This window comes from Amphiura filiformis, chromosome 20 (assembly GCF_039555335.1).
Source record: "Amphiura filiformis chromosome 20, Afil_fr2py, whole genome shotgun sequence".
Classification (NCBI taxonomy): Eukaryota; Metazoa; Echinodermata; class Ophiuroidea; order Amphilepidida; family Amphiuridae; genus Amphiura; species Amphiura filiformis.
The window spans coordinates 55,767,005-55,782,011 of NC_092647.1; the positions used below are offsets into that span (position 1 = coordinate 55,767,005).

General features: G+C 35.8%; 1 protein-coding gene across 1 annotated transcript in view; it reads right to left on the minus strand.

Moving 5' to 3' along the window:
• Positions 1–12,607: 12,607 nt before the first annotated feature.
• LOC140142978 (uncharacterized) overlaps positions 12,608–15,007 on the minus strand; it is a 109,026-nt gene continuing 106,626 nt past the window's right edge. Inside the window, exon 7 of the mRNA XM_072165004.1 lies at positions 12,608–14,130. Coding sequence (XP_072021105.1) covers positions 13,168–14,130 — 963 coding nt within the window. The 3' untranslated portion in view covers positions 12,608–13,167. The remainder of the gene's footprint in view (positions 14,131–15,007) is intronic.

The following is a 15,007-nucleotide window of genomic DNA, read 5'->3' on the forward strand; positions in this document are numbered from 1 at the left end:
TTCTTGAGCATCCTGTGGAAACAATTGAATACCTGAGTGGAAGAAGGGCCCAACTCCATCAAAACTGTTTTTGAGATATTAAGAAAAAACTGAATATTTGGAAAAGTTTTATAGACAGAATGTTTTCATTTTCAGGGGACCTATAATACATGAACATACAGTATTACATACATTCGAAATCATATATGATGTTTCCATGGCAACGGTACAGGTCTTAATACGAGCTGGAGTTGGGCCCTTCTTCCACTAATATACTGCAAGTGCCAGTTCCGTAAGCAGATGTGTTATAAAAGCTACAGAAATTGGAAATTATCCATTAATTGCACAAGCAGAAGCATATAATATGTTAGCAAGAAAGTTTATTGTAGTGAAAAGCAAATTTCATGGATGAACAAAATTCCTCTTTAACCCAATATTTGTGGAAGAAGGGCCCAACTCCATGGAGTTGGGCCTTTCTTCCATGAAAACCAGGATTAAGTGTACGTGGAAGACTATTTGGAAAGTGGATTTTGGCTCATCTTTCACACACAAGGAAGAACAGTCTGCTGGCAATAAAATGCTGGGTCTAACTCATTTTTGTAAAAAATTGGAGTTGGGCCCTTCTTCCACTCAGGTATTCAATTCTGTTCAACTACGGCGAACCAAAAAAATACTGAGCAGTTGGAGGAATCCAGACCTGTGCTGCCCTCATTATGGGAGTGGGTCTGCAAAATGATTAAAAAATCCTCCCACCTCAAAAGCATTTGCCCCAGACTCCAGGACTTAGTCCCACCTGCCCCTGTTCCATTACTGCATTAGGTAATCCATAAACCTCTATCATCAGGTTACTCGCAATAAATAAACCTGGAACTGTACTAAAATAGGTTGTCGACCCCTGCTTTATGGTAAAAATGTTCAAAAAATGCAAAAAGGGACTACATACTGGGCCTCCACAAAGGACATGGTGGTCACACAGCACAAGAGAGGCACTTAACATAAGGTAGGCCTTCTGCCCCAATTGCCTTTTTGCCATCAATCCATGCTGTTATTAACAGTCTAGTTACTAAATGAATACATCATAATACAAAACTGACAACTCAATAAATGATAAACACACCGATTTTTATAGTATAAAACATTATCCAATGACATTCATTTATTTTCTTCTGCATACAAGCCCAACCAAACATCTTAGCATATTTAGTTTTACTTTGCACATGAGTACACATTGACACAAACAATTAAAATCTAATGGCACCAGTAGCAAATATCTATAGGAAAGAGTCTCCTAAGTTAATACACATCTTTTCCATTCATATTTTGTGAAATGAACCTCATGCGGCCAGATAAAATAAATTGTTTGGTTCTCCTCCGGATAATTTTGTTTCAATCATCGTAATGAATTGCTGGAGCTTTAATAATCAATACAATGATTATACTTGAACATTAAAAAGGAAACAAAAATATTGATAAAACTTCAGAAAACGATCTGAATGGGGGTGAGAACCAAAAAATAAATGTTATACAGCCTTATATACGAAATGGCATAAGCAGGTACTCTGTGCCTCATAGGCCGTCTTGATTGGACAAACTTAGGTACTTGGTACCTTTGGAATCCGCATAAGATGTACTTTCTTCATAATGCCACTTGTCCCAAATATTGAAGGTTTTGAGTAAAAGGTCATCAAAATTTACACAGGGTCAAATTTCAAACTTGAAATTACATAAATTAGGTGGCTCTACACTCCACAGTGACGTATGTTGAGACTTAATGAAAAAATGATCGCATAGAACTTTGGCAATCTATTAAACATGGTTGAAAATTTTAGAACATTTGAATATTTTGGAAATAACTTCCAAATAAGTTTACTGATAAATTTATGGTTGAAAAAAATGCCATAAAAATATTGGACTACATAATGCCCTTTGAAAAAAAAAGCAATTGATTTCTATAGCACAAAATACATAAGAACATTGTGCTTTACAGGAAAAGTCTCTGACCACTTTAGCCCTAGACACACTTGTAAACCATTTATAGTTTTCAGCACAGTACTTCAGCGGTCTGCCAATTTGGCGCAGTTTATGGCATATACGGAAGTGGGGTTTTGATTGGATAATTGAATCATGTCATAATCACATGGGCACCTCATTCACTGGTCAAGCTGCGTAGCATTGTTTGACTTAGTTCTTTTTATGTGGTAATCAGATAGAGCAGACGGACATCGTTGAGTAATTACTGAATAGTATAGCATCATTCAGGCACGAACCCTAATCAGCCTACATATTGATTAACCATCACAGCCAGGATCAGCTCCTGAAGTTTTGTACAGGTAGACTGGCACAATTAGCAGTAAGCTCCTTGTCCCAGGGATTTCAAGTTAGCTCAATTTGCTTCCACAAGAACAGAAATATGTGCCCATCCACCACAAACTGTCGTAAAGTCGGCATTTTCCATTTTGAGATACAATCAAAAACAGTAATTGGATTTCTATGTAAAATATATTAGGAATTTGACCTTTGATGAACCATAACTTCACTTCCAGATGTCCGATGGAGCTGGTTAAAGCTGAAAGTGCGCTCTTTCAAAATCTGCAATAAACAGAAAATTACCTAGGGCCGACTTTACTACTACTTCGTGGTGGATGGTCACATATGACAATGCAGGTGCTTGAACTTGTAACGACACACACCACCGTCTAGCACTGTACCGATTAAGCTTACTGGTCTGCTACTGTACCAAAAAATAAACACAGTTCAGTTTATAGATCTCCCCTTTGTGAAATTGCTTGGCAGGAACAAAAACAAAGACAACAGCATGATAATTTACATTTCAATGTGAAATGTTAAGACAATATTATTTTCACATGTAAACAAATATCATATACAAGCGCACAAATAATACAGTACATCATATACAAGCGCAAAATAATACAGTAAGGGAATGCATACATTTATGTAGAAAAATACAGGTAAAAGTAAAGTTCAGCTTAAAAACATATATTTCAACAATTGCAAATATTACATCAATCTCTGTGTAGTTTTATCTTACAATAATGTGGATATAAACTTGTTTCACATTTTTAATAGATTCACAAAAACTATAGTATTTTCATCCGAGATTCAAGCCCTCCCCACTACCAGGATTACTTGTATATCACTTGTGGGAATCTACAAAGCTAGTCCATTCACCAAAATCTATGCCTATACCTCAGTACAGATGAAAGCAATTCTTAATTGCTCTCAGATCATAATACTTGGGTTTACATGGGTGAAAATATTAGATACAAGTAGTTTATATGTACTCTATATGTTCCATTTACCACCCATGCACCCAGCAACTTGACTACACATGATCCTCCATGGATTCAACTACATAAGATCCTCCATCAATACGTGCAGGATTCAACCACACATGTATCAAAGACGGAACCATCTGCACATGAATTCCATATTTTTGGGCTTTTTTATGTATGCAATTATGTAAACAATTAAGCGCTCATCCAAAATGCCTTTGGTAAGTGCCCTGGGCGGTTAATGGAACAAATACAGTATGCTAAAGGAAGAAGATACACATTGTCACAATCATATTTAGTAAAGCTTCTGACTTGTACACTAAAGGTCCAAGGTTCAAATCCTATACAGAACTGTTAGGCTTCAGGAAACATTAATCACACATGTAAAACCACAATATCTAAAGATATTTGTACAAAGTAATGTACTGCTTACAATCATTTTGTTGTAAAGTCTCTTTTGTCCTAGTTGTTACCATTTTAATACATATAATAACCAGAAAGTGATTTTGTATTAAAGCCACAGCGTACGATATTCTTTACCCAAAATGTTGGAATAATATGCAACCTTCTCCCACAAAATGACCATGAAGTTGCAAGTTGGGAGTTTTGAGACGTTCCAACTGTTTGTATTTTGCTTGAAGACACCTTGGCAGTGGAATGTCCTTTAGTCAATGGGGAAAGAATTGAATACAGAGTACAATATAAATATGTCCCCATTCACAAAGGACAATTGCAAAGTCTCGGAACCACTAATTTACGACTTTACGCTCATTTTGTGGGAACAGGTCACACGGTAATTAGCAATAACTGTCAGGAAGGGATGCTGCCTCTTTTTAGCAGAAATAACAAGGAAAAGTGAAACAAACGCCACTGGCTATTTTTGGCAATTTAACATGGAGTTCTATGGTGGTTTAATATATGAGTTAACATGTCATGTCAGAAATTGCTCTGTTGACCAACAAATGCAACAAATTTGGCTGATTCCATTTAGGTGTAAGTTGGGACAAGTGTAAACATTATAAAATAGAGCAAAAAAACAGGTTTGAAAAAAATATCAATTTCATATTATAAGATCGTACATTATTGAGTAATATTGATCCTATTTTGTTACCTTTGAACTTTGTTCCACAATTTTTTTTGTTACTTTCTTATTAATACTCTTCATAAATACCGTACACTTAATGATCTACATGAAATGAATAGCAAAAATAAGAAGGAACATTTCATTTTTCTCTTCAAATACAGCACTTGGTGCCTCTGTCGTGATCCATAAATAAGAATAAAGAAATAATATATTAGCAAGGATTGATTTTTCTATCTCCCAGTGTTGTTTGACAAAATATCATGATTATGTTTGTCAGTAGCCTCTTTGCCATGTATCTAACTTAAACAAGTACAAAGGGGCTCTTTAGTGGTCAAAATATACAAGGTTAACAAATATATAAAAAAATATTAGGCAAGAACAAAATTATTACAGATTATTGTAATGTAGATTCTATATAGAACTGGTGCAATTGAATGAAGATGTATTGGGCTATTCCAGTTGTAATCCATTCACCCCCCTGGGAAGACATGACCTTAATCGTCCCAATCAGGGGGTGCTGATTTCAAATGTAGGTATCATTCAGGTAACCCTGTTTGAAATTCACACTCCCTGTGTAGAAGATTATGGTCATTTCCACAGCAGTTGAAATCATATACCCCCCCCTCCCATGGAAGACATGACCTTAATCTCCAATACAGGGGGTGTAGATTTCAAATGTAGTCACCCATTCAGGTAACCCTGTTTAAAATTCACACTCCCTGTGTAGAAGATTAAGGTCATGTCTTCCATAGGTGGGTGTATGGATTTCAACTGCTGTGGTTTAGGGTAAGAATTGTACACCATCACTTCGAAGCTCAAATGCCAAAGTGAAATTGAGGCTTGAGAATAAGCTATATCTTTAAAGAAACCGGAAAAGTAGAAGAAACTTGTGCAGAATCCCCAATGCTTAACTTCTATGGTCTATTTCACAAAACTCAGCTTAGTCCATTGCTTCATACCAAGTACACATGTATCACAAAAAAATTCCTTGTGTATTTCATTGCATTACTTTTTGAGATATAATAGATGAAAAGAAATTATGAGTCATCTGCCAAGTCAACATGATGAACACTGTAAAGGGACATAAATCAGAGCTGAACCTTAATAAATCTGAAATTGATATTACCAGCTGGCAGATACTTTTGGAAAATTTAGAAACCATAAAGTAAATGTTGACAATTTAACAAGCACTTCACCTTGCATACGATGCACTGCAGCAACTTATTCCACTATGATACATCAAAGTATCTTTTGTTTTCAACAAGAGTGATTCGCAACACAGCTCTTCTCAGCACTTCCAATTGTAATCATCCCTAGCAACTCCCCATTGCACTTATGTGGGGAGAGGCAAGCAAGGTAACACATGTAAAGCACTAAACCCAAGCAAATAAAACAAATTTGTAATGGAAGGATTCAAACCCATAACCTCGTGCTACCAAAGTGTCATGGTGTCCTCCGCAGCAGCAGCAGCAAAATAACCTGCCACTGGTGCGTGGGAGGGTGATAAATAGGAATGAAAGATTCAAATTTGTTCCCACATTACATGCATACTGAAGCTTAAGATGAACTTAGCCATGAGTTTTGAGAAATTTCCCCATAAATCAAGTATCATATTACAAGAAATATATCAATACTGATAATTCATATTAGCAAAAACCTGCACCAATATTTAAATGCTACATGGTATACATTTTTTTACTTCACATAAACATACATTATCTTAATTTAATATAGGCATAATTGATTGCACATATTTTTGGCTACCTACAATGTACGTAATAAAGAAAGAAGACTCCTAATTTTATACTTTGATAATTTGACAACTTTTACAAAGATCTATGAAAAATTGGGTATATATTTTATGAAATGTGTCATTACTAAACTTTGAAAAAAGGATCGTGCAGCAATGTGTATTAATTCAAGTTATCATTAAATGTTTACTAAAATTGTTCAAAATCACAGCATTGATATAATAAGCACCTTGTCACCATTTGTGTATTTCCACATTATATTTATACACAAAAAACATGAAATTAAGTTCTATTAGTATTTATCAAGTAAGACATAACATAATGAACATTATGCCTTTAGGGAGTCATGCATTCAAAATGTTTGCTCAAGTGTGATCATATTATACACTCAACAAATTCCATTCAGTGCTAGCATTTTGTTAATACATGGCTCCCTGTGAATGTGTGTAACATTGAATGGGATATGCACAACACAAGTATTTAGACTGGCTGATGCATTCAACCTTGGATACACAGTGGAAATGGAATGAATATCACCTTTTCATTTGACCAACCTATGTATTTGACACTACAGTGTGCTAATGCTACGCCATTTAAAATCCACGCTACCATTGTGGAAGATTTTGAAAGTATCTTCAACAGGGAGTATGAATTTCAATTGAATGAGCACATTAGGCAGCTGTATTTGAATTTCATACACCTTCTAAGAAAGAATCAATTTACCTCTTCCGCACAGGGAGGGCTAGTTCCAAATAGAGTTAGCTAATGTGCTAATTCCATTTAAAATTCATTTCCCCCTGTGGAAGATATCTCCAAAATCTTCCGTAGGGGGAGTGTGGATTTTAAATAGATTAGCCCAATGTATTCACTCTAGTGTGACATGATGTGATTCACTCTGATCAAAAGCAATATTTTTGTTAAAAGCAAAAGGTGGGTGCATCCAATTGTAACACTCAATGTTTTCATCTCACATTGAGGTATGTCACCCAACCCAAGCAAAAATGTGTATCCTAGTGGCTAACAGATCAGTAGACAACTCCAGCATGGTGCACCACCAAACTACCATGTTTTTTCATGTTATACTGCCTAAACAAATCATATTCCAGGCTTAAAATGTTACTGGTGTTGTGAGAAAAATATGAGCTTTCACCTGAAACCAAAACCTGCATTTTGATGGGGTAAAGCAGGGGACTATCAAGGCTGTCAATCAGGTCACCCACCTTTATCAGTCTATGTTACATATTACATGCAATATAGTCACCACCTGTATATATCACTCAAATTATGTCGTCTATCATGGCCAGCGGAGGCAGTCCAATGTCCTTAAACTTTGTCTCATAACTCTCAAAAATCAATTCCAATCTTTCAACATTAAAGATTCCAACAAAACTGGCTTTTATCTTTAGAGATATAACCAATAATGATTATAGATTTCCTGATTAAATCTATCTCCTATCAAAGTGGCTCATATCATGTCATTTATGGTGTGCTATTCCTGAAATAACAACAAATTGGCTTGATCATGTGTCAAGTTTACAGACACAGAGGAAAAGTGGATTTCCCACTTGTAAATGGTATGGCTATTTATGCTATATGGGAATGACACACCAAGAAAACCAGTAGCAAAAATTGCAATGATACTGTTATATGTGACAGGATCAAGGGAAATGAGTCGGATGTCGCTAATATTGATTTTGAGATATTTGCAAAGAAAGTGTTAAAATTCTTTGTTTTATATTGTTTTCGGAGATTGATAAATTGATGTAACTTTGCAAAGAAACGTCGTATCAACATGGGGTTTTCAGTTTCAGAAAGCAAGCTCTAAATGTCCTCTTTAGAAACATATGTAAAACTTATTTTCAACCAGGGTTGACATGTGACTCATTCCCCTTGATCATGTCACATATTCTTAAATCTATCCATGTATTGGAAATGAAAAATACAATATTTCTGGATACAATTAGCACATTATGTAATCGGCATTGAAAATTTTTACACAAATTACAAATTTAAACAACTTTTATAATGAGCTTTCAAACAGTTCAACTACAATCATAAATTCTTTTGCATCTTAAAAATGTACATACCAGTTAATATACAGCTTATTTATGACAATTATATACATGTATACATTGCAAGCATAAAAATAATATCAAACATGCACTTAACGAAACTATGTCCCCAATTTTACATTGCAATCTTTAACACAAATGCTATCCATTTGTCTATATTACCGTATTGTTCCTAACAAACACCCCTGCCATATTAAATGCCCTATCCATTAATTTTTTCAAAGAAAAGGTGACCGAAATGCAGAAATTTCCATGCCATATCATGTGGGTAAGCTTAAACCTGCTATTGCTGGCCCCTATGATCGCTAAATTGCATGGTATGGCCAAAAAAATTGCTTCTGATAAACACTCCCCTTTCAAAAAATTCCACATCCAGGGCATCTATTAGGAACAATCCGGAATGTTATAAGTCATTCTTAAAAAGTATGCAATGTCAGATTAAGAATTAACCATACATATTTGGTCTTAAAATTTTCTGGATATTATCCTGGTGCATCAAATAATCTTAAAAGATCATGTTTTTTCTCCAACTAAAAAACATGATCTTGTCAATTTTAAAACAGACAATGATATGATAAGGAACACGGGAAATGGAAAGACAACAAGGTAAACCAAATTTCCTATTTCAAATTACAGGAAACTACTAGTAGTATAAAAACGTATCTAAAAAAATGTCTCAAATATACCAAAGTCTGCAAAGTGTGTTTTATGTATAAACTAGTACTAAAAATACCCCTGAAATTATGCACCAAGTTTACAAGAAGACAAAGTCAGATGAAAGGATATTCAATTATGCTACCCGATTAAATCAAATAAGGACAATGTCATTAAAAGTTGATTTTGAGATTTTTGCATCATGATAAAGAACTTTTAGTCAGTTTTAATTTAATGTAAATGTCATCAAAATATGAGATAAGAGAGTTATTGTTGATACCATTGGGCTATTCCATCTAAAATACACAATCCCCATGAGGAAGATTTTGGAAATATCTTCCACAGGAGGAAGATTTTGGAAATATCTTCCACAGGAGTATGAATTTCAGATGGAATAAACACTTTAGGCAGGTTCATTTGAAACTTATCCTCCCTCTGTGGAAGATTCAGGTTGAATCTTTCTCAGAGGGTGTATGAAATTCAAACGAAACTGCCTAATGTGCTCATTCTATTCCATACTCCCCCGTGGAAGATATTTCCAAGATCTTCCACAGGGGAGTGTGGAGTTTTTATGGAATACCCCATTGGGTTTTTAAGCAATGAAGAGCATTGGGATTTGATTGGTAAACCAGCTAACAGCTTAGGTGACATTGTCCTTATTTTGTTTCATCGAGTCACAAAATGACTTACTTTGATTCAAGAACATGTCAAAACACAATATCAAGATTTGAAACTCGACAGTCAGGCAGGTAATTCTGAAAAGGTACACACCGAACTACGAAATAAGTGCCCTGGACATTTGGGTTATTCACACTTACACTGATCTATAGTATATATATCTACCTCGAGTCACTAGCACTAGCTTTGAAGTTCAGTGTGTGCTGCGTTGGCTTACCATGGTTTCATGTGTGTACATATGTGGCACGTTGATTGCTTGCGTACAATTATGTACACGCAACAACCAACAAGTAACACCAAGTTAACGCAGACCACGCTGAACTTCAAAGCTAGTGCCAGTGACTCGAGGTAGATATATAGACTCTAACCTTGTTACTTCTGAAATTTTACCCACCATGAATGTGTGGGTGGTTGTTAACGCCATAGACACTACTGCCTCTATATTAAAGTGTCCCCGATTGGTTAATTGCTTGATAAAATCATCAAAGTAACCAATCAAAAGAGAGCTTTAGATATCTTAGCCATTTTAAGCTTAATTCACTAAAGCCCTACTGACTCTTCTTACCATGTCTCTGATTGGTTCAATAAATGATATAGCTCTCCTTATAGCCAATAAAAATAGTTCTTAGAGGCTAATTTGGCAGGTAGTGCCCATAGGGTTATAGGGTAGGTTAGGGTTAAACCCTTAACACCAAGATTGAGTAAATGTCAGAAAGCTCAAGAATACAAGGATAAAGTCACAGGCATTACCCTATTAGGTATGTCATATCACCATCCCCACCCCATGAGAGGATAGATGTGTGGCACTTCCAGGTTATATGCCAGTTACACATAAATGGATCACATTATTGAATGATATGATATATAATGTGTGACTCATTCCGAAAACACCAGGAACATGGCAAAATATTATCTTATATGTGTGTAAAGTCTTGTATCCCCAAATTCAGTTGGCTAATTTGTTCCTTGTTTGTGGAAGCTGGACCCATTTTACATAACTGCCATACATAGCATGCTTAAAAAATATGGCATTTGGTCCAAAATGCAGACATTGCCATGTTAGGTTTGTCACACATCCCATCATCATATCAAAACCCATGAGAGGATGGAAGTGTGCCACTTCAAGGTATGTTTAACATCATGATGATATCATACATGCTCATCTATCAGGACACAGTTCCATATGCCCAATATGTTTGTACATGCATAGAATGACCTATGAATGTGTTGGGTACAAAATCTCATACTCCACAACTTGAGGTCAAATTTTAAGATATGCATATTAATGGGGGATAGTAAACTGTGCCATTAGTGATGAGACTGCAATGGATCACAGGATTTCAAATATGCTCATCTGTCAGGACACAGTTCTATAACCCATATATGTTTGTACAATCATAGAATGACCTTTGAATGTGTTGGGTACAAAAACTCATACTCCACAACTTGAGGTCAGACTTTGAGCTGTGTTTGTTACATAAGAGTATTGAACCATGCCGTTGCAAATGAGACATTTTGGTGCATAGTGATAGTATATAATTGGACCACATATTGAATGAAATGCTATATCATTCTACATATTGACATTATTAGCAGTGTGATATAGAAAACCATGGCATTTGGTCCAAGCATCAATGTATTAACGAGGTACAATTTAGGAATGGTGCTAAGAAATAAATTTGAAAGTAAATACATTTTGAAATGTAAGATGAATTTTGATCAATGTTACTCTGTTAACGAGAATGGAATTCCGTATTGCCATATCACAAACTGACACTTACTGGAATATCTGATTAAAGTAAATTACTCTTGAAACACCTGTTCATTGACATAATTGGCTCTCAATTAGACAATTGCATGGGTAACCAATTTGTCTAACATTATGTGTCCTAACCTTACAAAACCAGGCACATGTCAACATTTTAGTTAAGTTGAAATTTTGATATAGCTTAGAAAATAGGACCTTACATGACACCAAAAATTAGTTTTTGTATTTTGCATACATTGTATATTTGTAGATATAGCACAATTTGCCAAAGAATCTCTACATACTAGTGTCAATGCAATTCTGCCAAATACAACAATTCATTTTCCCAAATGCGCATGACTGAATGGAGATCAACAATAGCAAACAGTCAAATGAAATTATTCGGCAAACAATTCCGAAATAGGCATAAATATCTTGCATCTTTTTTTATGGGCATTACATTCTTAAATATTTGACCAATTGTTATAGTATGTATTTTAGGCCGTTATCTGACCATTTAGGTGCACTGACATGTTCCTGATTTGTAACAATGGGGTCACAAACATATAATAGAATGTATACAGAGCAAAAACACACTTGCATAGAACATGTCCCACCAGATATAAAACAGTCACACCACGGATATGTTGTGATGGGATCAATCAGTATATTGTCATGTGATATCAAGTTTACTGTTTCATCAATTACCCATTTAGTAAGCTACACTATGAAAAATTCCAATCAAAATCTTGAGGTAATATCTCATTTTGCAGACAAAAGTGAAATACAAATAACTGTTAAGATCGTAAGATGTTCTTTTTTTCTTAATACCACAAAAATACAAACATTTTCTGTTTCAATGATTCAAAAGATGTCAAGTCATTGCATAACAAACAACATGGCTTTTTTGAGACAGTAGCATCCACATGTAATACATTTGCCTTTGAAGGCAGTGTATCTGTAGGGTGCAGTCACTTCACTTTACGCCACATACCACGCTACAGATGCATCACCTTCGTCCTCTGAGTATATGGTAGTGTATCTGTAGGGTGCAGTCATTTCACGTCACATACCGCACTACAGATGCATCACCTTGATCTCCTGAGTATCACACACAGATGCTACTGTATCAAGGAAGCCACATTGATATATGTTACATCATCAAGCTGAAGTGATGCCACACATATGAATACTCTATACAGTGGCATAGCATCATAGTGCCCCCAATCGATTGCAAAATTTAGAAAATCCCATAGGAAAATTGCTGAAAAACAACCTGTTCCCCCAATCAGATCCAGTGCCCCCCCAATCATGGTCGGTGCCCCCCCCCCCCAAATTTGATGACCCACGCTACGCCACTGGCTCCATACACACAAACCTAATCCTTACCAAGTGGTTGCCTGCATAGGTTAGCTTTCACAAGACTCAATTTTGCTACCATCTTATTCATTCAAAGGGGAATTATTCAGGGATCCTGCATATCTTAATATACACTCTTAGACAATCAATACAATTTGGCACAGGTCTAGCAAGTGCTATCTTTAACAAGAAACACCTGACACATACTGTACACTTATTTATACACTCCAGTGTATATACCTCATATCACTTCAAGTTTAGTTGTGACTTCATTATGTGTTTTACGTTGCGTTGTCTTAAAATGTGCACACCATTCTTAGAATCAAGCCTAATGTACTCGCGTGTAAAGGCGGCACTGACAACTGGAATGCTTTCTCATATACAGAAACACATTTTGATATCACCACTGAGCTTAAAACAACAAGAGGTATATTTTCTCTGAGTTAGCTGGAAGGAGTTATAGATATACCCTGAATTTTCCCCATGACAAAATACCACAAACGATTTACAATTTCTTCCATAAAAATGAAGTTATTTTCAAAACACTTCTCTAGCTCGTAGTAAAATAGAGCAATGTTAAGCCTTCCTTCAAAGTAGCTACTGTTGCTTGGCTTAAAAACTGGCATTTCATTTGGTCTTTGAGTTTACACCTAATAACCTGATGTGCCACTGCTGCTTCAGCTACTATGCTAACCACACTGGCCTGTGCAAGCATCAACCACTGTTGTAATGCTAGTTCCAGATCTTTAGCATCTTGTACATGACTTGGCAATTGGTCCATCTGTGGGCCCCATAACATGGTTTGAAGCGCTAACACACCTTGACTAGCGGTGAGCCTCTCTGACGGATGTTTGGAAAGGAACTGGCTGGCAAGATTGTGTAGGAATAAACTATATTTGGACCTGTTGGGAATAGTAGGTAAATCTGATGATTTGTAATCTTGAGATCTGAGACTGGTTTTTGTTGAAAATGGATTAGGACAGTGGAGCAACTCGTATGCAAGGAGACCTAAACTGAATTCTGCAGTCCTTAAGTCTATCTGCTCCTGTGTTGCTAAGATCTCTCCATCTTCCGACTCTCCACAATGTAGTTCTGACAGCAGGTGATTCAGAACAACTTTATGTGCTGAACTACTCCTTTGCGCAAGATGTACATGTTTAATATCAATATGTTGCATGGACAAGTGATGGCTTTGTAAATGTTGGATTGCACTGCATAACTGGAGTAACACGAGGGAGACATCCTCCTCATATTTCTCTGCTTGTTCAAGATGGTACTGTTGGTTTTCTTTCACAAATGCTGATAATGACATTACTGGTTGTTTGCCTACGACAATTGCTGGTAAATCAGATGGTTTTCTTTTATCAATGGTAGCAGAGTCAGGATTTGAGTTTGTACCAATCCCATTCAGTGATGTTGCTGAGTGAGCAGTGTATAAATTAGGGTGTGAAGATATGGATTTGCTGAATTCTGCTACTTGGAGAATATTGTCACGTTCTGTTTTCAAAGGAATCTGTAAAACATGCAGAAAAAAATGAGACAAATTAATTCCTGCTGTCAAACCACTGAAGAGCATACAAATTTGCAATTTCTAAAGGTTTTAAATACATGCAGTTAATTTAGTACATGTAGGTCAAAAATTGGAAATTAGTGCAGAGGTCTAGAGGTACCCTAATGATGGCGATGCCATTTTTCTGGCTAAGCTAATTTACACACACACAACAAACACATACACATCTCTACCCACATGCACACCCCCATGTGCATACTCCTCCCCCCCCCCCACACACACACAAGATACACTATAATGTTTCTTGCAGTATCATAAACATTTAACGACGATTGTGTAACTCCAACTGTTAATTGATTAATTGTTCCTGTCAACACCCTGACACATGTAACTATGAACATAAATCGGCACTAATGAAATTAACTAATTCAAATCATATGTCAAGTTCCCTGTCTTGTGTTAGCTTGTCAACAATAAAAATAGAAACCATGCAAACCAGTGGTGGTTATTAACTCTCTCCATGCAGTTGTCGACTGTAGACGACAAATTTAGATTTTTTTATTTTATTTTTAATCAAAAAAGTTCAGAATTGTAAATTTTCATGATCATATTTGGAATCAGTATGAAAACTGCATTAAAATGAGTACAAACAAGCCTAGTATTGGTTCAGTGGTTCTTAAGATAGCTCTTGAAATTTTGAGGAAATATCTCAAAACTTGGACTTTTAATGTTGAAGCCTATGGCTAGCACACAGAGCATTAATAATCAAATCTGATTTGCATGCTTGCCTGTTAAAAAGTACCCTTGTATTTTAATTGCAACTAATTAATTAATCAATCATCTGTAGTTCGGATATAATTTCTCCTACATTGGGTGTGTG